Source organism: Miniopterus natalensis, chromosome 5, assembly GCF_054644295.1.
Source record: "Miniopterus natalensis isolate mMinNat1 chromosome 5, mMinNat1.hap1, whole genome shotgun sequence".
Classification (NCBI taxonomy): Eukaryota; Metazoa; Chordata; class Mammalia; order Chiroptera; family Miniopteridae; genus Miniopterus; species Miniopterus natalensis.
This window is the reverse complement of record NC_142085.1, coordinates 57,394,329-57,416,337: the sequence shown is the minus strand read 5'-3', so window position 1 is coordinate 57,416,337 and position 22,009 is coordinate 57,394,329. Positions and strand designations below refer to the sequence as shown.

Below are 22,009 nucleotides of genomic sequence, written 5' to 3'. Positions count from 1 at the left end.
CCAGATAAATGACCAACTAAAGTATGTAGAACATAGCAATTCAGAGCAAGAATGATTACTGTGGGTTACTACAGATGCAGAGAATGTCAGTGGAGTCAGGACCCGAACTGAGCCTTAAAGGACGAGTAAGATTTTTAAAAGAAAGATTTTACTGTATATCAGAATATGAGCAGTTGGTTTTATTGTTTTAATACTAAATCTGTAGAAATAGAGGGGCTTTTCCTTATTAAGTATATGTCTGTTTATAAAGGTCTGCTCTAGATTTCCAGGTTATAAGGAACAAAACTATATGTTAAAAGATGCTGGGTTAGCCCAGTCTGAAGAGGAAGGCTAATCAAAGAGCTGACTCAATCCTTCATCTCCTAGGAGAGATGGAGTCTGGATGACAATATCAGTTATAATGAGGTGGGGGGAAAAAGCAATTATAACAAAAATTAGTAAACTACCTTGAGACATCCTGGTCACATCAAGTGATCAGGACTTGATGCACTTGGGGAGCAGCCAGAAGGGCAGGGAGACAGAGGGAGAGAGGAAGTCAAAGATTCTCAGCTGGCCAATGTACTAAAATTAACTTCAGAAGAAGGGTTTGTAAACTATACGTATCTGTTGGCAGAAAATGGAGCCACCTTCTTGAGGACTTCAGGAAAAACAGTTCCTGGGAGAGGAAATAGCAGGTGCAAAGACATAAAAGGGGAAGGGGAAGAAGCTTGGTGTGTTTGTTAGAAGAACAAGATTAAATGACTAAATGTTCATAAATCACCTAACGGTGAATAGTGTTCAACACAAAGAAAGCACTCAAAGAGTGCTAGCCCTTTTCTCTCCTGTATTTGTAAGACATCAGCAAGTCTACGCCACTGTATTGGAGAATAGGGCCAAAAACAAACAAACAAACAAACAAACAAACCAAAACACAGGACAGATGCGTACCCCAGAGGAAGAAAAGCATGTGCAGAAGCAGAACAGGAACAGCAAATGGAAGAATGTACATAAATCTATTAGCAATCAGTCTTTGCAAATCAACGACCACGAGTAGCGGGCTATAACAGAGGTGGGAACTGGACAACACAGGAGGGGCACTTAGTTCATTTGGGGAAGGTCAGAGCAAGCTATCCAGAGGGGCTGGTGGTGTCCTGATGTTGAGTTTGGCCTTGACAGACCTCTAAACAGGACGTGATATACTGAGCCAAAACAGGACAAGTGATTACCCACTATCTCCACCTGCAACAATCCTCTCATCACCCACCCCACCAAAGCACTTTTATTTATATCTAAATGTAGCACTTACTCTGAATGCCTTGTCAAAATTTGCTTGGGGCATGTCTGCTCCCTTCACCTAATTATAAGCAGCTCAGGAGACTGGGGCTAACACCCTAATCCTCTGTGGTTTTTAATTCTACCCTAGACGCACAATCTGGTTCCACAGACATCGGGTAAATGTTAGGTGAAAGAACAACCGCCTACCACAGACTAATCATTTAATTTGTTTGGTAACTTTCTGCAACATTTACACTAACCCATCTTTTTTGTGTAAGCACACAGAAAGATGGCCCTTTTTAGTCAACCATTCAGTAAGGCACATCACAGTTTTAAGGAAGGTAAAATTCCTGAGTGGAATTCCTAGAATTGTAATAGACCCTAGAAAACCTAAAGATCAATTGCAATAGGACTGTGATTTGCCAGTTTGTAATAAAAAGACAGATATAATTCCTGAGATCCTAGTGGGCAAATGCATTACTGGCTTTTGGAGCAGACACATGCATAATAGGAGGACGGATCTACACCTCCCATATCTAGACCCCTCCAAAGCCTCCAGGAAGCAGAGGAGCCAAAGCTAAAATCCACACAATTTAGAAGCAGATCTGAGCAGAGAGAAAGAAACAGGAAGTGGTTTAACTATCTACATTTTCTCTCTTCTAAAGTAATCTAAGAATCCTAAAAATGTTTTGTGTGGAGAAGAGCGACCTCATGTGGAGCAAGTTATGTGGGAAAGAAAGCCACAGTCCTCAGCCGGCCTGCTGTGGACAGAATAGCTCTCATGCACTGCCCTCTCGTGGGCACTTGACCATCCACTTTCACACCCAATTTTTTAAAAAGAGGTAACTTTTTCAGAAAGGCCTCATTTCCACTTGGCTTTATTTCCTTCCTGCTAACTATATGAACTCTAGAATTATGTATATCCTTCAAAATGGGTTTTAGCATTTGGGGGCCTAAAAATTGTCCTGAAATATATTTTCCTTAGATTCTTCTCCACTGCTTTTTCTAATTTTTGATTTTGAAAATCTGTTAAACCTACAGTAAGATGAACAGAATATACAATGAAAACCCATACACCCTTCACCTAGATAAACCAATTGTTTATATTTTGCTACATTTGTTTACTCCCTCACTAATTCTTGAGATAAGCTTTTTTCTCTTGAACCATTTGAAAGTGAACTGCAGGTATCATAACACATCACCCCTAAAAAGCTCAACTTGAATTTCCTAAAAACAAGGACATCCTCCCACATAATCATAAACCACTGATACAATATTAACTACATACAATCTATATTGAAATGTCCCCAAGTGTCCCTATAATATCCTTTATACCTGGTTTTTAAAAAAAACCAGAATCCAATCACAGGTGATGCATTGCATTTGATTACCATATCTTTATAAAACTCTTTTAATTTAGACTAGTCCCCCTGTCTTTGTCTTTCATGACCTCAACATGTTTAAGGAGTCCAGATTTTTTTACACCAACTTTCCTGGTTTTCTACTGACATCATTCATCTGACTGTTTCCTAGTGAATTTCTTACATATGCCAGGCACTGGGCTAGACACCTGATGGAAAAGATAAATTGAAGATAGATTTTGGGGATATAACTTGCTGATGGTTAGGTCAAAAAAGGGACTAATTGATCCAATTACCTTTGTTTGAGCAATTAGGAGGCGGTCCCACTTACTGATGTAGGAATGATTGGAGAAGAAACAAGTTTGAGGGTAAACCAACAGTTCTGTTTACAACATGCCCCAAGAAATCAAATGGGAATTTTGTATAAATCTAGAGCTCAAAGGACAGGTATCAGTGTGTGTTTATCAGCACATACACGGCCTTTAAAGTCATGGGACTGGCTTAAACCTACTAGGGACAGTGAAGGTAGAGACAGAGCCCCCAAACTTGGCTGAGGCACTACATTATTTAGAGGCTGGATACGGGAAGGAACCAGCTGAGAAGACTGAAAGGAAGGGTCAGTGATGAGGAAAATCCCAGTATAGCATAGAGTCATCAAAGCAAAGGGAGAGGATCGTTTGGAAAAGGAAGTAGTCATGTCCACATCAAATGTGGCTGAGAGGTCAAGGCAGATGAGGAGAGAGAAGTTCCCACAGGATCTGACAAGAGGAACATCTAAGTGGCCTGTCCGTGGGCCGCCTCAGGGACAAAGGGGAGGCAAAACCCATGACAGAGCTGGTGAAGGGTAAAGATGGAAGAGTGTTCCTCCCAAACACCTCACAAAAACTATAGTAAAATTTTTTAAACACAAGCCCAAAGGACAAAAGGAAGAATGAAAGTGATAATGGCAAAAAAAAAAAAAAAAATCATTTAAAACTGAAAAGCATACCTAAGCTGGCAGTGGGGAAGTTGAGAAGCAATCCAATTTACACCACAGAACCTCCAAAAGATGCAAATATTTGTGGCATCTCTTATCACTGGAGGTAGAAATGTAAAATTTCAGAAAACTAAAGATAAGAAGATAGCACAAGCTTCTAAAGAGGAAAAAACGGGCGTCAAACTAAAGATCAAGATAAAATAACATTAGAAATTCTCAACAGCAACACTGGAAGGTGGAAGACAGGGACAAGCTACCTTCAAAATTTTAAGGGACAATTAATTTCAATCTTTAATGTAACATTAAATCTATGAATCAAATGTGAGGATAGGATGGGGACATTTTCACACATGCATGGGTTCAAAAAATTATTGTCCAGAGCCCTTTCTCGTGAAGCAATTGGAAGAGGTGCTCCACCAAAATGGGGGCAAAAATCAAGAAAGAGAAAGACACATGATCTGGGAAAATAAGGACATCATCACGGGAGGCTATAGGATGGTGGTGAAGGCAGCAGGATACCAGCTTCGCTGCAGGTCTTGGGAGCAACCAGTCCAGATATGAACCACTGCTTCAAGAAGATGACACTGAGAAAAAGACCTAATGTGTGCGCATGTGCTGAGAGGAGGTTTACATATCTGGGAAGCTGAGGTTGAATTCATTATAAGTCCTTAGTAAGAACTAGGGATTATAGAAAGAAGGAAAGGTCATCTCAAGTATTAGCAGTCTGAAGTTCAAATAATGAAGCTGGAAAGGAGGTAAACAAAATCCCAAAAGTTACAGAGAAAGAAAGAGCGCGGTAACTGAAGTATACAGGATTTCCATAAATCAGGCCTGCGTCAGCTGGACAGCCAGAATGCACTCACACATGAGGTGTGGATGCATTGCCTCTGGGGGACACCTTCGAGTGCGTGTTTGTAGATGTGTTGGGGGTGGGGGTGGCAGGAGTCAGGGTGGAGAATAAGTATACCAAAAACAGCTATATTAAAATGCCCTTTAATGACAGAAAATGATCTGAGCATCTGAAAGTTGAGCATCAATGTTCAAGAAAATGTTTAAAATTTCAATACGTAACTTTAACAATGGTGACTTGGTATAAGATGAATGTGTTTAAAAATGTATGTACATGAACTCCAAACGGAATACAATAGGTAACCCATTTAACAGGAAACTCAGTATTTATTAACATTATTATCTCCTTTTATAATGACAGGCTAATTAATCACCCACTTTTCATCTGAGGGAAGAAAATCTGCCTTCTTGAATAAGAAGACATTTTAGGTTGTCTGACAGCTTCAATTATGCTAACCTTCACTTGAACTTTCAGAATAAAGTTCACCATGAAGTTACTTCTCACAATCTAACAGTATTTCAGGCCTCCCTCCTCACTTATCCCAGCAATCCCACGATCAGTAACGCAGCCCAGAAAGGGAAATGGGTGGGTCCCTGACAGTCTAAAGGGATGTCTGCAAGTTCCCTCTTTATAGATTCAGAGCTTTACTGATGGGGAAGCTTCCAATCCCCTCTAGAAATAAGTGTGAAACTTTGGCACCTCCAACCACACCTTCCAAATCAACCAAGCTTCTCTCTCCCACTTAAATCATTTAGTCCCCTGTTCCAACCCCTTAGCCAACCGCTGCTATATTGTTCCATTGCCTAATTACACAAATCAAAGCTAATACCAAGGCTAATTAAGTAAGCGGCATTCCTCATGATGTGGTTCTTTCTTACTTTATTCTATTTTGTATGATGGGATGGAGAGGTAGGAGCAGCTTCCTTAAATCCTTTCAGAACAAGGCAGGAATTAAATAAATAAACACATACGCACCTACCTACCTACCTACCTTTATACATACATACAAATAATTCTGAGCTAGCAAGAGTAAAGATTATCCTAACTACCACACCTCCACAAAATACACATGCAGACACAAAAATCTGCCACAGTTCTGTTCAGCTACCAATTTTGAAGTCAACCGCTGTTAATTCTTTGTTATGAAATGGTCACTTACAGCAATGGTAAGACCTCTAGGGCATCATATATTATTCAAGGGCCATAAATTACCATTTCACCCATGATAACTTAGGTTGCTAAATCTCCTGTGGGCGACTCCTAGCTGCACTGAGCTGTATGAGCAGTAGGGTAGGATCTAGCCTTAGCTGATGTATAGGCTTGGGTCACAGGACAGATAAAGGCCAGAGAAGGGTCACAGGAGCCAAAGGGCAGCATGAAGGTGTTGGGTGCCAGAGTGAACAGGTAAGTCTGGGAGGGAATGCCTCCTGCATACTATCTACCAACCCACCTCCCTTTCCTCTTCAAACGGTCCTCAAACTCCACCTCTAAACACAGGTAACTATGACAGCCTGAAATTCACCCAATGAAGGCTCAGGACAAGAGATAGCCCATATTGTCCAGTCTTTTTTGTTTCTTAATGTGTACCCTAATTCCTCATAACCAATTGGTACACTCCCACCAACCAAAACAAGAATGCTCATTTCTCTTACATACTTGATAACAATGACTTAGGTCAATCTTTCAAATCTTTGCCATTCTGACATGTAAAAAATGGAAATCTCTTTTCATTTTATTGCCTTAATGAATAGCAAGTTGAATAGCTTTTCATAATAAAATGTCTTTTTGGCAAATTACCTATTCATGTCCCTGTCCTTTTTTGTCAGGTGTTTTTATTTTTCAGGCTAATTTACAAAAGTTCTTTGCAAGAGATTAAAGATGGAGGCGGACTGAGTGGAAGCTACACTGACACTCTCCCAGGATCAAACTGGAATTACAATTAAAATGTAGAAAAACCATCCTGAATAATCAACTGCAACTAAAGACGAGCTGGAGAGCACCCTCATAACCAAGGAGGAAAAGTGGAGACCGCACAGAGGCTGGTAGGAAGTGTGGACATGAGAGGGCTGGCAGGGCTCCCACAGGCAGCAGCTGAAGGTCCAGAGGGAGATCTCAGCTGTGGGGGTTCCCACTGAAGACTCTGGGGTCTACACCCCAGGCTGGGCTTCCCAGCCAAGAGCACCAGAACTGAGAAAGGTGCCCACATAACATCTGGCTATGAAAAGCAGCCATGTTTCTGTCTGCCAGGGAGAGTAAGCAAGAGTTAGAGAAGCTGTTTGAAGAAATAATGGCACAGAACTTCTCTAATGTGGTCAAGGAAAAAGTCACACAAGTTCAGGAGGCACAGAGAGTCCCAAGCAAGAAGAATCCAAAGAGGCCCGCGCCCAGATACATCATAATTAAAATGCCAAAAATTCAAGACAAAGAGAGAATATTAAAGGCAGCAAGGGAAAAGCAATCTGTTACCTACAAAGGAGCTCTCATAGGCTGTCAGCTGACTTCTCATCAGAAACTCTACAGGCCAGAAGGGAATGGCATGAAGTATTCAAAGTAATGTGAATCAAGGATCTGAAACCAAGACTACTCTATCCAGCAAGGCTATCATTCAAAATAGATGGTGAAATAAAGAGCTTCCCAGACAAAAAAAGGCTAAAGGAGTTCATCACCATCAAACCAGCATTGCAGGAGATGTTAAAGGGACTGCTATAATAATAAGAAGAAATAGAGAAACATAGGCATAAACAATTAAAATGTCAATAAATAAGGACCTATCAATAATAACCTTAAGGATTTTAAGGGAGAGATCAACAGCAATACTGTCATAGTTGTGGACATTAACATCCCACTGACTTCACTGGATAGATCTTCCAGACAAAAAGTCAACACAGGAACAGTGACTAAATGGCACACTAGATCATACGGATTTAATTGATATTTATAGAACATTTCACCCCAAAGCTGCAGAATATACATTCCTCTCAAGTGCACATGGGTCATTCTCAAAGATAGACCACATGCTAGAACACAAAATTGTCTCTACAAGTTCAAGAAGGTTGAAATCATATCAAGCATCTCAGATCACAAGGGCATGAAATTAGAAATCAACTACAGTAAAAACACTCAAAAACAGTCAAACACATAGAGGCTAAATAACATGTTATTAAATAATGAATGGGTTACCAATAAGATCCAGAAAGAAATCAAAAACTTCCTGGAAACAAATGAAAATGAACACATAACAACCCAAAATCTATGGGACACAGTGAAAGCAGTCGTAAGAGGGAAGTTCGTAGCACTGCAGGCCTACCTCAAAAAGCAAGAAAAATTTTTAGTAAACAATCTAACCCTACAACTTAAAGAATTAGAGCCTAGCTGACATGATTCTGCTGTTGAGCATCGACCTACGATCCAAGAGATTGAGGTTCAATTTCGGTCAGGGCACACGCCCAGGTTGTGGACTTGATCCCCAGCAGACGGCATGCAGGAGGCAGCGGATCAATGAGTCTCTCTCATTGATGTTTCTATCTCTCTCTTCCTCTCCCTTCCTCTCTCTGAAATCAATAAAAATATATTTTAAAAAAATAATAATAATTAGAAAGCTCCCCTGTGAAGCCGTCTGGACCAGGGCTTTTGTTTGCTGGGAGTATTTTTATTACTGCTTTGATTTTATCAGTTGTTACTGGCCTATTCAGGACTGGATAGGAACACAAGGGAACTTTATGGGACAACATAGGAATATGGTTTACACACATGTATACTTCTGTCCAAATTCTACAGCTTAGATCTGCGCATTTCAATTTATGTAAATTTTAGAGGAAAAGAAACTTACATAATAAGTGGTAGCTAAAGAATGGAACAAGTTATAGATAATACAGGATGACCAAGTGTTGGTAATGGGTGATGGGTATATGGAGTTTATCTCGTTGTCTATTTGTATGTGCTTGAAATTTCCGTAGTAAAAAAGTTAAAAACAAAGAAAGACATACAAAACACAAACCAAATGCTCTAAATTATCTGACCCATCAGAAATACAACTACTCTGTCAAACTGCCATAAAATTTGTAATCATTTACGCTAGGTGTTTACAGGTAATTTGTTGCAGTCCAGTTACCAACTATCTATGCCTGGCAGCAGCTCCTGACCACAAGCTCAGCAACACTATCTCAACCTCTCTTTGCCTCATTTTTTTCTTCACCAAATAATAGGAGCAGTATAACAACATTGACCTCTTAGAGGTTTTATGAGTATTAAACAACAAAATATATGTAGAAAGCTTTGAATAGTGTCTGGCATAGAAGTGCTCCATCAGCATTAACAATTATTCTCATTAATACAACCTGCTACAGTTTGTTTTTTAATTCCTAGGATCTACTTAGTTGCCAGTAATTTTATGTCTCTTTCTAAGTTATTGACATCCCTTAAACTTTGAGCTTATTACTAAAAGAAACCCAAAACACCTTTCTGCTTATATCTTTGCTTAAGTCAAAAAGATAAAAAGAACCACCTATTGTACTGATGAGGAAACAGAGAGGTTCAAAGATTAAATACAAGACATTTCTCAGGTTTGCCCTGGCCCAACCATTCCCTGAAACAAAGGGGTATTTCCATAGATAAGTCATTACTGCCAGACCCTTCCTGGCCACTATGGTTTGTCCATACAGGGGCAGATTTCCAATCATAGCTGAGTGAATCAGATTCTTTCTCTCAGCACTATGCTATGTCCTTGGCAGCATTATGAGAGGATTCTCAAACCCTGCTGTCTTGTTTCTGCCTTTCCCAACAGGTTGAGGAGTTAGGCCTCCAATGAATCTTCCATGCAATGGGTCCTCTAGCATCCTTATGATAAACTCACCTTTTATCTCTAAGTTGGCCTGTGGGGAGCCGTTGTGGCCCTAGGCACGGAGGAGCTGCCTGGGTGAGCTGCAGAAGTGCTCCCCTGCTCCCTGGGAGATGTGGGTGAGCTGCTGTGGCCCCAGGCACAGAGGAGCTGCCTGGGTGAGCTGCTGATGTGCTCCCCTGCTCCCAGGGAGATGTGGGTGAGCTGCTGTGGCCCCAGGCACAGTGCCTGGGTGAGCTGCAGAGGTGCTCTCCTGCTCCCTGACCCAGTCCTTGAGGCACCAAAGCAATACTAAATTCTAGAAAGGCTAATTAGGAAGCTGGCCCCGGCCTGAAGGGTTAAAGGATAGTTAAGCCACATACCAAGCCAAGGACTCAATCCTCCCTAAAAGTTCCCATTAGAAGCCCAGATAAAGATAGTTACCAAGGTCTGAGCTCCTGCAGGTGGCAGAGTGTTTACTCTGAAAGAGCATCCAAACGGCCTTGTAGGAATGTGGGGAGGGGTGCTATTCAGCAAAATCAACAGTGCCTGTATATATGGAGCTGGAAAAATAAACTCGGGGCTGGCAGCTGGCAACAGGCATGAGCTGCAGCCCTCCTGATCCCATCTTTTTTGTGTCTATCTTTTCTCCATCCTCACCCCTTCCTCAGGACCGTTCGACTCTGCCGGCGGGCTCCGGCATTGGCCAGAGTTAGTTCCATTACTAAGATGACTGAGAGGCATCACAGCTGAGTTCTAGAATACACGTCTCTGTGTTAAGCCCTCTCAACCAGCATTTATTGAAAGTCTACTGTTTACAAGGCACTGTACCAGATCTGTGCTGTGAGAACCAGCAAAATTTTGACAAGAGAAGAAGGGGTGAAACATTACAAGATAAGAGAACAGCAGAAAAGCAGAGATATAGGGAACTGAAATAAATACAATTTTACTGCAGAATAAGGCACAGAAAAGTACAGTCAATCCTCAATAAATGTTTGCTGAATTGATATTAAATTAGATATAAGACCAGACAGACAAGTTGAAGACCAATCATAAATGGCTTAGAATGATAAACTAAGGAATTCAGTGTTCACTCTCCTCAGAATGGGGGCTACTGAAGGTTTTTGAGCAGAAGAGCCCTATTACATGAATTGTTTTAGAAAGAACACTAACATCTCAGCCAGGCCTCGTGAATGCTCATCTTATCAATGGGCTGAAATTCCTGTTTTCGGTATAGTATTTCTGTTTCTAACTAATCTGTTTCTACTTACCAGCCCACTGCACAGAAAGCAGAAGGTTTTGCTTCAGTGTCAAAATGACACTTCTGTATGACTATACTCAAACAACAGCAATATCTGCAAATGCTCTATATTAGATAATTTCATCTTCTGGTCTGGATCTAAACAAAATTAATTTGGGGTTAACAGTGTTTCTACACTACCTGAGGCAGATATGCTATTAGGACAATGTTAAAACTGAGAAACTGTTAAGCGCCTTCTTGTACTTTTAGCTAATGAAGACAACCCAAGTTCCACTTAACGTGCCTTATAAGACATTCCGTAGCATAAGAAATCTTGTTATGTGCAATCCTGTTACCATGAAGTGTAATTTTAAATACAGACTCTAAAACCCGATTTAGAAACGCTGTACTTTATTTTCCAACCACACAAATAACAAAGTATGTATGGTACTGCTATAAACACCATTCCCTGGTAGTAGTAACCTAAACATAAAAGCGGACCTGCTTATCTGGCTAGTAACTATTAACATGGCCATTTGCAGTAATAAAACAACCCACAAACAAACGTATTAGGGAAAAGTCAAGCGAAAAGCAAAATAATTTTATCCAAACAAATCAGCTGTCTTTAAATAAAAAGTTTTTTCTTTCCTTTCAAATAAAGAAAACCCACACATTGCAGCAATAAAAGCACCTGCCACTAACACCAGTCGTAGTGACAGCATGCCGTGGAGCCGGAAAACAGACAAGTTACCGATTCATAGGTCAAAGTATTTTCTCAGGCCCGTCCTGCCCCGTGCACAGCGAGCCGGGAGCTCTCACCAGCCTGGGCAAGCTGGAGGAGCCAGGAGCTCCTGCAGGACTCCAGCAGCCAGCTTCCGAGCGTCCACAGGCACCTGCCTGCAGCGCGTGCCCACCGCGGCTTCCAGGTGGGAGCACGTGCCAGCACACGCACCAGTGTCCTGCGGGCGGCAACTGGGCGAAGCCCCCTCAGGCACACTCCCCAAGGCTGGGGTTAGGGAACTGGGGGGCAACAGGGGGGCTGCCTCTGCCCTGCCGGCCCGCAGCCACCCGCGCGCCCCTCCCGCCGCGCCCGGTACTCACAGCTCTGGTCTCGTACAGGACCAGCTTCTGCACCGAGCTGATGATGGGGGCGGCGGCCACCGGCATGGCCGGAGCAAGCGGGGGTCCCCACGCCCGGGGGGCACAGGCCGCGGCCCAGGTTGCGGCGGCCTCCGGGCCGCCCCAGGAGACCCAGAAAGAAGCCTCCTCGGACCCGAGGCACGAGGTCCAGCCGGGAGAAAAACGCCTCCCGGGGGCTACAGAGAAAGATAAGTATACAGAGGACTGGCCACGGCTCAGGTGTTTCCGGATCCTGGCGCCCCACCTCCAGGCAAGCCCCGCCCCAGGATCAGCGGAGCGGGGCGGGGCTGGAGGATAGACCATAGAGAGGCCGGGTAGAGGTTCCCAGAAACTGCGTGAGGCCGGGAAGGGGCGGGGAGGGCGCCATCTTTGGTGCGGGCAGGAGGAAAAGTGGGCGGAGGAGGTCGGCCAGTGAGTTGAGTCTCGGTTATCTGGTTCTCTTTGGAAAGAGGGAAGGTTGGGGACTGGATGGCTTCTTTTGCAGCGCTTCTCCGAGTTGCAGATAGATCCATCCCCAGGGTGGCTTGTTTTTCCCCCTGACTACTTCTGCCTTTCTTTCCCTAGAAACCGGCTTGTCGGTGTTTTCCCCCTCACATCTCTTTGTTATCTGTTTTACCCTTATCCTCAGAAGGTGTGTGGTTCCAGGATTTTTTTTTTTTAACCACCTAAAGTGAGGAATTTTGGATTTTTCACGTGTCTGTGCCGGAGGCTAACCCTTTGTGATTTCTACAAATGGACTCTCGAGGGTAGAGCGGCGCAGTGTCGTGCGGCCCTGGCTTCGGAGTCAGGCACTTGTGCGTTAAAATAAGGTTTCTTCCGTTTGGTGTGTGTGAACGTGAATGCGCAGGGCAGGCACCCGCTCTGATAGTCGCCTTCCGTATTGGTGAGAAGCGGTGTGTTATCATTGTGAATACAAAATTAGGTACAAAAGTGAATAAAGTAAAAAAATAAATGAATTGCGATCCCAGTGCAGATGCCCCGCCCCCGAGCTCGCGCCAGCGTCCCCGCGCGCCGCGTCGCCAGGGGTTCCCCGGGCAACCGCTCAACAGCTCCCAGCCTCCCCGGCGCGGCCGCAGCCCACCAGCAGGGTCCGCGGGGGTCCGCTGCGGCCAGGTAAGCAGGGTGGTAGTCCGTTCAACCGATGCATTTTGGTACAGATTGAATGGAATCCCACCTCCTGCTGCAGCCCCAGACCAGTTCCTTTTCTTGCGAAACTAAACTTCGAAATCTCCATAAATTCCGCTTTTTAAAACCACTTCCTCTTTCAGAGACTGATGTTTTCTTTCCACAGATATTTACTGAGCACCTGCCATGAGAACGTAGGATGTATTGGAGTGGCAGCTAACTTAGCTTAAGCAGAGTGCTAGATTTTCCAGGAGTTGGACCCCCTGTAAACCTCAGGACCCATTGCTAGAAGGTTTTTCAACTGCTAAAATTGTAAGGAAACTTTAAAATTTTGTATTGAATTATAGTATAAACACATAATATGTTATTAGAGATGATATTGTAAATTCAAAATTGAGAAATTACAGAACTTTTAAAATAAGTAATTAAATTTTTTTTTTTCACAGTTTGTATTCCTTGTATTAAAAACTAGATAGGTGACCATGTCAGTTCTGGCATTTTGCATTGAGTTGGATCTTTTAACTGGGAAAATATTTAGTTATGTTCCATTTATAATGGAAACCAACTCTTCTGAAAATGAGTTCAATATTTGCACAATGTTTTTATTTAGGATAACAACTCTTAAAATATCTGTTGAATTATGGTTTTCCAATATTTAGTTTTCAATTATTATACTATAATTAAGCACTTCCATTTGAACTTTGTTTTAGTTTGGTTCAGCCAGAAACAGATCCTGAGACAAAAATTTGAGTACAAATAGTTTATAGGGGGAATAGTACAAATAGTTTATATGCTGAAAACAACAGCAGGGAAGTGAAGGAAGCTATTAAAGGGAATATCATCAAGCAGATTTCTCTGTGGGGTGAATTCAGTTGGACATATGTATGTCTCAGTTATTTCTTAAGGGGTAAAGGAGCTGGGGTATTTGTTCATCAACCGCCACCAGTTATTGGCTGAATGTTAACCCCCTGGAACTTCCAGTCTGCCCTGTTCTCAGGCAGATAGGCTTTAACAGCCGGAAAAAGCCCTTAGGCAGAGTCACACAGTTGGAAGTGGGGCTGGCCATGCATGGAAAAGATGTATGTCAAGTAGGTATAAGCAGGGCACTAATAACATCTGCTCTTTTCCAACCTTTGCACCATTCATATGTACTCCTCCCCTATATTAAGTTCACACAATCTATCACTTATTCTTCAGTGTGGTTTCTGGTCCCAATTTCTAAAAGAAATGGATTCACAAAAAGATGATTAGCAGGACAATCTACAGAATCCACTACTGCAATTAATCCTAAATCTGTAACTGATAATTCATCACTTCCCTCCTCTACCACCCATTCTAAATTTCCCTTACCTTTGGTCAGCATTTCTGCTGGTCTAAATTGTTTTACCAGTAGGGTAACCAGTCTCATTCATCACTGAATGGTGTAAACCCCTGGTTATCATGTCCTTTTCAGGTTGTGGTTGCTATAGTTATCAATTCACTGGGTATGAAAACATAAAGAGTCTCAGAGAATCCCCTGTTTTCAAGACATACATCTCCCTTCCCCAATTATGTAGCATCAGCTCTACCTCCTTAACAGGTAGGTGGAGCCAAATATGACCAGGTGGAAGCAGCAATTTTAGGTTTAATGAAACCTAGTTAAGTGGGTCCCTTAAAAGAAGCATCTCTTTCTTCAGTCAAAACCAGGACTTCCAGTTGAGCAGAGCCTCAAGCTGTGAAGAAGGTTGGTGCAAATTCCTCATGTCAATCACAGAGTGATAGTGGGAGGAATCACTCTTACCCAACACTTGGTTGAAAGCATATTCTTCATCTTTTCAGTACGATATCTCAATCCCACATAATCCTAAACTGTTGCTTTAGCTGTTTCTTTAAGAGGCCATTTTAACAATCTGTCAGACCAGCAGCTTCTAGGTGATCTGGTATGTGGTAGGATCAGTGGATCCTCCTTATATCTTCATTACTATATAAAGAGGGTCCTTTGATCCAAAGCAGCATTACATGGGATCCCATGATGATGATAACAACTCCAGTCCTTAGAAAGTGGTACTTGCCAAGGCATTGCAGGTAGGAAAGGCAAACTCGTACTAGAAACACATGTCACCTGCTAACCTCTCCAAGGTGAAGGGGTCCTGTGTAATCAGTTTGTCACTGAATGGAAGTATATTGAGGACTCAGCCTCAGTCTCTGCTGCAATAAGTAAGACAGCCAACAAAAATAGTAGCTAGATCAGCCTGATGAGAGGGAGGCTTGTTGAGCCGGTGCATAGCCTCCATTGCCTCCATCCCTGATACCATGCTTACTCCATTTTTGAGCCCATTAGGCAAACACTGAGGTGACCAAGGACAAAGACTAGGTGGCATTTACTGGATAATCATCCTGTCCACCTGGTTAATGAGTGCCTCTTCTGAGATGGATGCTTTGTGAGATGCAAAACTTCACACATATTGTGTGTTCATCTGTGTTAGTTTTCTATGTGACATAACAAATTACCACAACTTTAGCATTTTAAAACAACACTTATTTATTATTTCTCAGTTTCCATGTCCAGAAGTCCTGGCATAGCTTAGCTAGGTCCTCTGCTCAGGGTTTCACAAGGCTGCGCTCAAGGTGTTGGCTGAGCTGCATTTTTATCTGGGGGCCCAACTATGGAAGAATCCACTTCCAAGCTAATTCACACTTGACAAAATTTTTCTCTAGGACTGAGGTACCGGTTTTCTTACTGGGGGTGGCCAGTGGCTGCTCTCAGCTTCTGGAGGCCACCTACTGTTCCTTGCCATGTGGTCCTTTTATAACATAGCAACTTATTTCTTCACAGACAACCAGCAAGTTCCTCTCTAGTCAACTAAGATGGAGTCTTATGTAACATAATGTTATCATGGGAGTGACATGTCTATTACTTTTGCTATATTTAGAAGCAAGTCACAGACTGCAGTCAAAGGAAGAGAATTACACAAGGGTGTGACTCGTTAGAGGTCACCTTAGAGTGTTCGCTATACCACTCCCCTAAGTCCATTCACATGCTCTTCTCACAAACTTTTTATCTTCCAATCTTGTTCCTTCCAGGCCCTTGACCAAGTGAATTAGGACCCACTCCAGGTATCCTACCAGGCTATTAAAGCATAAGTCATGGAAGAAAACCCACACATCAATAAACTCTTATCCAGTCAACATTCCCCTACCCAACACTCTCAAGATCTCTCAGGGTATTCTCCTAGTTCCTATTGGTACATCGTAGCCAGGCCCTTCAGCTCTTCAGGTGCCGAATGCCTATTTTTTCCTGTACCAGTGCCTCCCCAGTTGGGCTAGGCTGACATTTGACCCCGGCTACTGCTCTAGAAGCTATGAGGGAAGGTGAAGGCAGGTTGTGGAAGGCAAGCATTATCTTCTGAGGCATCTGCCTTAGACCAGACAAGAAGAGTCTGGTATCCTCCAGAAATGAGGAGGGGCTGTCTCTGTTAACACAGAGCACTCAGAGTAACCTGGGGGTTCAAGATACTTAGACATCCACCTAGGTAGCTGCATCCCTGGACTTGGTACTTAATAACCTCTTTAATAAATGCACCATCTCTCTAAAAGATATAGATGCATTTCCCCTTTAAAACTGTATTTTATGGTAGTATTATTTTTTTGGTATGAAAAAGTTAAAATTTCAGCCCTATAGTTCATGAAGTATCCATCTTAAATCTTTTTAATATACTAGTAATATTTCTCACTGTGTCTTGTTTCATAATGACATCTTAAAATAATATTAGTTGTAGTAAGCCCATTTGAAAATTTTTAACTTCCACGGAGAACTATAATTGCATCCCATTTACCTGAAAGCCTATAACCCCCTGATCCATTTTTTAGTTATTCCCTGAACAGTGTCCCAGACCACTCTGACATAATTTTGGTCCATTTTTGAAGTTTCCTTATGCAAGTCTTCTTAAAAGATTTTGTAATTTTTTCATAAAGGTCTTGTATATTTTTTGTTATATTTAATCCTTGTTACCGTATATGTTCACTGTTAAGTCATATTTATTTTTGGTTACATTTTCTACATAATTTTGGTGTATAGAAATGCAACTGAATTTTGTATAATAATTTTGAATCCAGAAAATTGGATTATCTCATTAATTCTTAAAATGTGTCCATGATTGAGTTTTCTATGCAGGTGATTACATCAACTGGGAATAATTACAGTTTTCTTTCTTTTGTCTTGTTATGACCTTAAAAAAACCATTTTAAAAATTTAATCATTAAATATGTTTGTCTTTTTTTCATACCCTTTATCAAGTTAAAGAAGTTTCCTTCTATTCCTGGTTGCTAATAGTTTATCTTTTATTAATCATTAAAGGGTGTTGAATTGTCTCATACTTTTTCTATTAAGATAACCATATAGTTTTTCCCTTTATTTTAATATGATAATTTAATGTTCTAATATTAAACCAGCCTTGAATTCTTGAGAAAAACCCAACTTGACCATGATTTTGTTATCTTTTTTATATATTGCTGAATTCAACTTGCTATTATTTTGATTAAGATTTTTAAAATCTAGTTCATGAATGAAATTGGCACATAATTATGCTTTTTCACACTATTTTCTGGTTTAGGTATGGAGGTTACATGAGACCCATAAACTTATGTAGGAGGTCTACACTTTATCTTTTCTCAGAAAGAGTGTCTGTAAGATTGTAGGGCATGGATCTCTTTAATAAAGCCATCTTGGTTTCTTTGTGGGAAGATTTGTAGTTACTGACCCTGTTTCCTTAATGGTTATAGAACCACTCAGGTTTTGTTTTTTCCCCCGAGAAACAGATTTTTCTCGGAATTTATCAATTTTGTTTAAGTTTTCAGGTTTATTTTGGATATCTGTTTATGATGTCCTCTTATTATTTATATCTGCAGCATTATTATCTCTACAATCCTTCCAGTTTTCTATATCTAGTATTGTCTGGTTAAGTAGGCAGTAAGTCAGTAAGTGTTAAGGAAGATTCAGCCAATAAAATGAACAAACATGATATAAAAAACATGACATCAAGCAAATATGAATTGCATATCCTTTTCAAGGGTACAGGGAGTTTTTTTGGAAATTACCTTGTGATAGACCACAAGGCAAGCCTCAACAAATTTCAAAAAATAATCAAACATGAAGAACATTCTCTGATATAATGAGTTAGAAAAAACAACAAAACAGAAAAGTCTTAGTTTTGAGATGTAAAAAAACACACTTCTAAAAAAAACCTAAAGTTTAATATTTTTAATTTGTACCTTCTATCTTCTTTTCTTGATCAGTCTTAACAGAGATTTTTTATTTATAAGTTGTTTCAAAATACCACTGTTTAGCTTTGTTGACCCTCTATATAATGTTTGTATTTAATTAATTTTTTTAAAATATTTTTAAATTTTTTGTTTTTCTTTTTCAAACAAGTTGTGAGCTTATTTCTTTTCAGACTTTCTTTGGTTCTAATGTAAGTATTTAAGGCTTCTGAATACCACTTTAGCTATATCTTAGAGTTTTGGTATATGTTGTGTTCATTATTTTTCAGTTCTATGTATTTTCTCATTTCAATTAACATTTATTTTAGAGCCATGGAAAGTCCCTAAACATCCACACATACAAAAATAAATGTGTGTATATATGTATAACATGTTCAATTTGATCTTTGATAAAATACGTGCATCATAATGTATAGGTATATGTATACATATATATATATGTTTTTTCCTTTAATCTTTCAGAAACACTTTATTTCAGCTTTTTTACAGCATGTAACTGGATTTTTCTTTTTATTTCAAACTAAGAGCCTATTATATTTTAATACATGAGTTTAACTTATTTACAATTAGCAAAAGCCATATGTTTAGTGGTGTGAAATGGCTTCTGGGCTAAGCAAATTTACAGGATATTCTAATTCTCTGTAGCCTGCCTTCCTGTTCCAACTAAATTAGGCACTTTAACAATCTTACTCTTTCTTTTTGCAGCATTTTATATTATGACTTCTGAAGAGAAGAAAGAAGACTATCCGTTTGTGGATATATTTGATGAAGATGAAGCAGAAAAAGACTTTATGTTGTCTAAACCTGTTTGTTTTGTTGTATTTGGGAAACCAGTAAGTAATCTCTTCTAACTTATTTGGTATAACTTTTTAAAACATTTTATTGAAGGATAATAAACATACATAAGATGACTCATAGATGTATATCTCGGTGAATTTTCATGGATTGCACACATAGAGACACTGAACATGATAGCACCTCAGGCCCTCACACTCTCTTCCTGAACACCTCGCTGGAGTATCTAACAACTTAATTTGGCCAGGGTTTTTGTTCTTTATTTTGTTTTCCATTTTTAAGTCGTTTTTATTTTTCAGTTACAGTTGACATATATTAGTTTCAGGTGTATACCCCAGTGATTAGACATTACATAACTTACTAAGTGATCATCACAATAAATCTGCTACCCATCTGACACCATACATAGTTATTAGAATATTGTTGATTATATTCCCTATGCTGTACTTTACATCCCCATGAATATTTTATAACAACTGAGTTGTACTTTTTTAAAAAATTGAATTTATTGGGGTTACATTGGTTAATAAAATTATATAGGTTTAAGGTGTACAATTCTATAATACATCATCTATATATTGTATTGTGTGTTTACCACCCCAAGTCATGTCTCTTTCCATCACCATTTATCCCCCCTTTACCTTCTCCTGCCCCACCCCCACCCCCATCCCCCTCTGGTAATGACCATACCGTTGTCTATGAAGGGTTTTGTGTGTGTGTGTGTGTATGTTCACTTAATCCCTTCACTTTTTTCACCCAGCCTCCCTACCCATTCCCCTCTGACAGTTATGAGACTGTTTCTGTTTTGTTTGTTAGTTTATTTTGTGCATTATATTCTACATATAAGGGAAATCATATGGTACTTGTCTTTCTCGACTAGCTTATTTCATTTAGCATAATACTATCCAGGTCTAGCCATGCTGTTGCAAAAGGTAAGATTTCCTTCTTTTTTATGGCTGAGAAGGAGTTATTCAGTATAAATGTTTAATTTTTAAAATCATAATCTTATGTTACCGTATAAGAATGAAAACCACATAGTGTGCTAATTTTTTTGAGTGTTAGACTTTCATTGTATGACTTAAAATCTGACACAATATTGGTTGTAAATTTATCTTTCTCTCTTGTGCATCATATTTGAAAAGGAACCTATATTATCTTTGGCTTTATATTATGAAGCAATTAACTCATCAAAGCACTGTACAAGGACAGTTATTAGTAGTATGTGATCCAAGGTTATATCAGAATCAATTTGCATATAAAACTTTCTGTGGAATTTGTTTTGAGGTTCTCTGAATATGTGAAGAGGGGACAATATAAGGACAAATGGGAGATTCTCCCATTAATATCTGAAGCTACTGAGAGTCAAGGTGCCTCACCTTTGTCCACAGTGTGTTGTTAGTGGACCTATGCATTGTCTTTCCACAAAACAGGAAAAAGCCAAAAATGGATGTCATAAGATAGCTTTCCTTTCTAGGCAGTTCTAGAAAGGACCTCTAGATAAGAGTTATTTTCAGCCACTTTTCAGCGATTTTCAGAGTTGGTAGTTACCATTAGAGAGCCTGAGCTGGTTAATTAAAGAGCCTTTCCAGAACAGCAGAGACCAAAGGCTGGATCCTGTTTTTGACTTAATTTTATATGGACCCTGGGACAGATACCAATAAATGATCCCAATAACTTTATTATGTTTCTAAAAAACATAATAGAGTTTTAAAAGTCAGCAGTAAAAGTAACCATATGCAACTTACTTCATTAACGTGATCTTTTGCCTTTAAAATATGATACTTTTCAAAGATATCCATTAAGAAGGACTTTTTTGCTCTTGAAAGTTACTAAATGAAAGTCTCAAAACGTTCATGATTATGAACTTTAAGAAGGAAATAAAATGATGAATCTCAATATAATCACAATGATTTATATTCAAAATTACAAAATTTGACATTCAAAAGTGTATAATACCTGGAGTACTACTTTGGTACAGCTTTCTGGTTTTTAGGGTCTACTCTTCACTTATTTTGGAAAATAATTTACTTGATAATATAGTAATCATCAATAAAATCTTTTAAAACGGGAATATTTGTTCCCCTGACAAATAGCTATTTTATTGAGTTTTAAATAACATCTTTCTTTTTAAGGGTGTTGGGAAGACAACATTAGCCCGTCAGATAGCACAAGAATGGAAATGTATTCGTGTAGAAGGTAAATTTCACTTTCCCTCCCGATATTTTAGTATAACTTTCAAATATGCATAAAAAGTAAAGAATTTTACAATGAACACTCATATAACCCATCTAATCACCATGTTTATAGTCTGTGATTAACATTTTGCTATACTTGCTATATCACACATTACTATCAACTCAGTGAATTATCTTTATAATAGCATCAAACATGTTTTGCCCTTCGGTTAGTCCTACTTTTCTTCATAGAATATAGGAGGCTTTATGAAGGATCTTTGACTCCATGCTATTGCTTCCATTTCTCTGATTTCATAATTTAGAACTGTTGAGGATACGAGTCTTTGGGGTGTCTCTTTATGGGAAAATAAGAGAAGAAACTCTCACAGCTGCTCTTGGGAATATTTTCCAGGACTTAATTTGTAAATTGACTTGCATTCTTTGCAATATATAAGACAAGGGTTGATATCTTTATATATAAATATTTTGTTAATCAATATAACTTCTTATGCCCTCAGAGAAAAACAATCCACAAAAGTAGAAACAAAAATAGGCAAATATAAGAAAAAAGAGTTTAATCTCATTGTTATTCACAGAAATGCTAATTAAAATAACACTGACCCATATTTGCCTATCAAGTTGGCAGTAAATTTTTAAAGTTTATACAATCGTTGTTTGCAAGAATGTTATGAAATGAACATTCCATGGGCTGTTAGTGAAATTGCAGTTGGATACACTTTGGGGAGGGGGAAAAACACATATACACAAAAACTTTAAAATTTTCCTCTTTCTTTGATCAAAAAATTCATTTGTAGAAAATCTTAAAGAATAACAAATGTTCCATAGATTATTAACAACTAGGGACATAATACAGCTCCTGGGTCCTCCCCTGTCATTTCTATTGCAGGATGTCTTCATCAAGGGAGGGAATATTTCCTCTGAAAAAGGAAGCACATTATTCATATTTCAGCTTTAGAACCCTTTTCCTGATCAGTTTTATCTATTCCATCATTTTTTGA

At 39.6% G+C, this 22,009-nt stretch overlaps 2 protein-coding genes across 2 annotated transcripts in view; one reads left to right on the top strand and one right to left on the bottom strand.

Annotated features, from left to right (window-relative positions):
- Window positions 1-11,871, bottom strand: part of FIG4 (FIG4 phosphoinositide 5-phosphatase) — a 95,861-nt gene extending 83,990 nt beyond the window's left edge. The window contains exon 1 of the mRNA XM_016217536.2: window positions 11,599-11,871. Within this exon, the coding sequence (XP_016073022.1) occupies window positions 11,599-11,664 (66 nt within the window). The 5' untranslated portion in view covers window positions 11,665-11,871. The remainder of the gene's footprint in view (window positions 1-11,598) is intronic.
- A 983-nt stretch (window positions 11,872-12,854) lies between these two features.
- AK9 (adenylate kinase 9) overlaps window positions 12,855-22,009 on the top strand; it is a 96,041-nt gene continuing 86,886 nt past the window's right edge. The window contains exons 1-3 of the mRNA XM_016217555.2: window positions 12,855-13,074; window positions 18,727-18,854; window positions 20,949-21,012. Of these exons, the coding sequence (XP_016073041.2) occupies window positions 18,738-18,854; window positions 20,949-21,012 (181 nt within the window). The 5' untranslated portion in view covers window positions 12,855-13,074; window positions 18,727-18,737. The remainder of the gene's footprint in view (window positions 13,075-18,726; window positions 18,855-20,948; window positions 21,013-22,009) is intronic.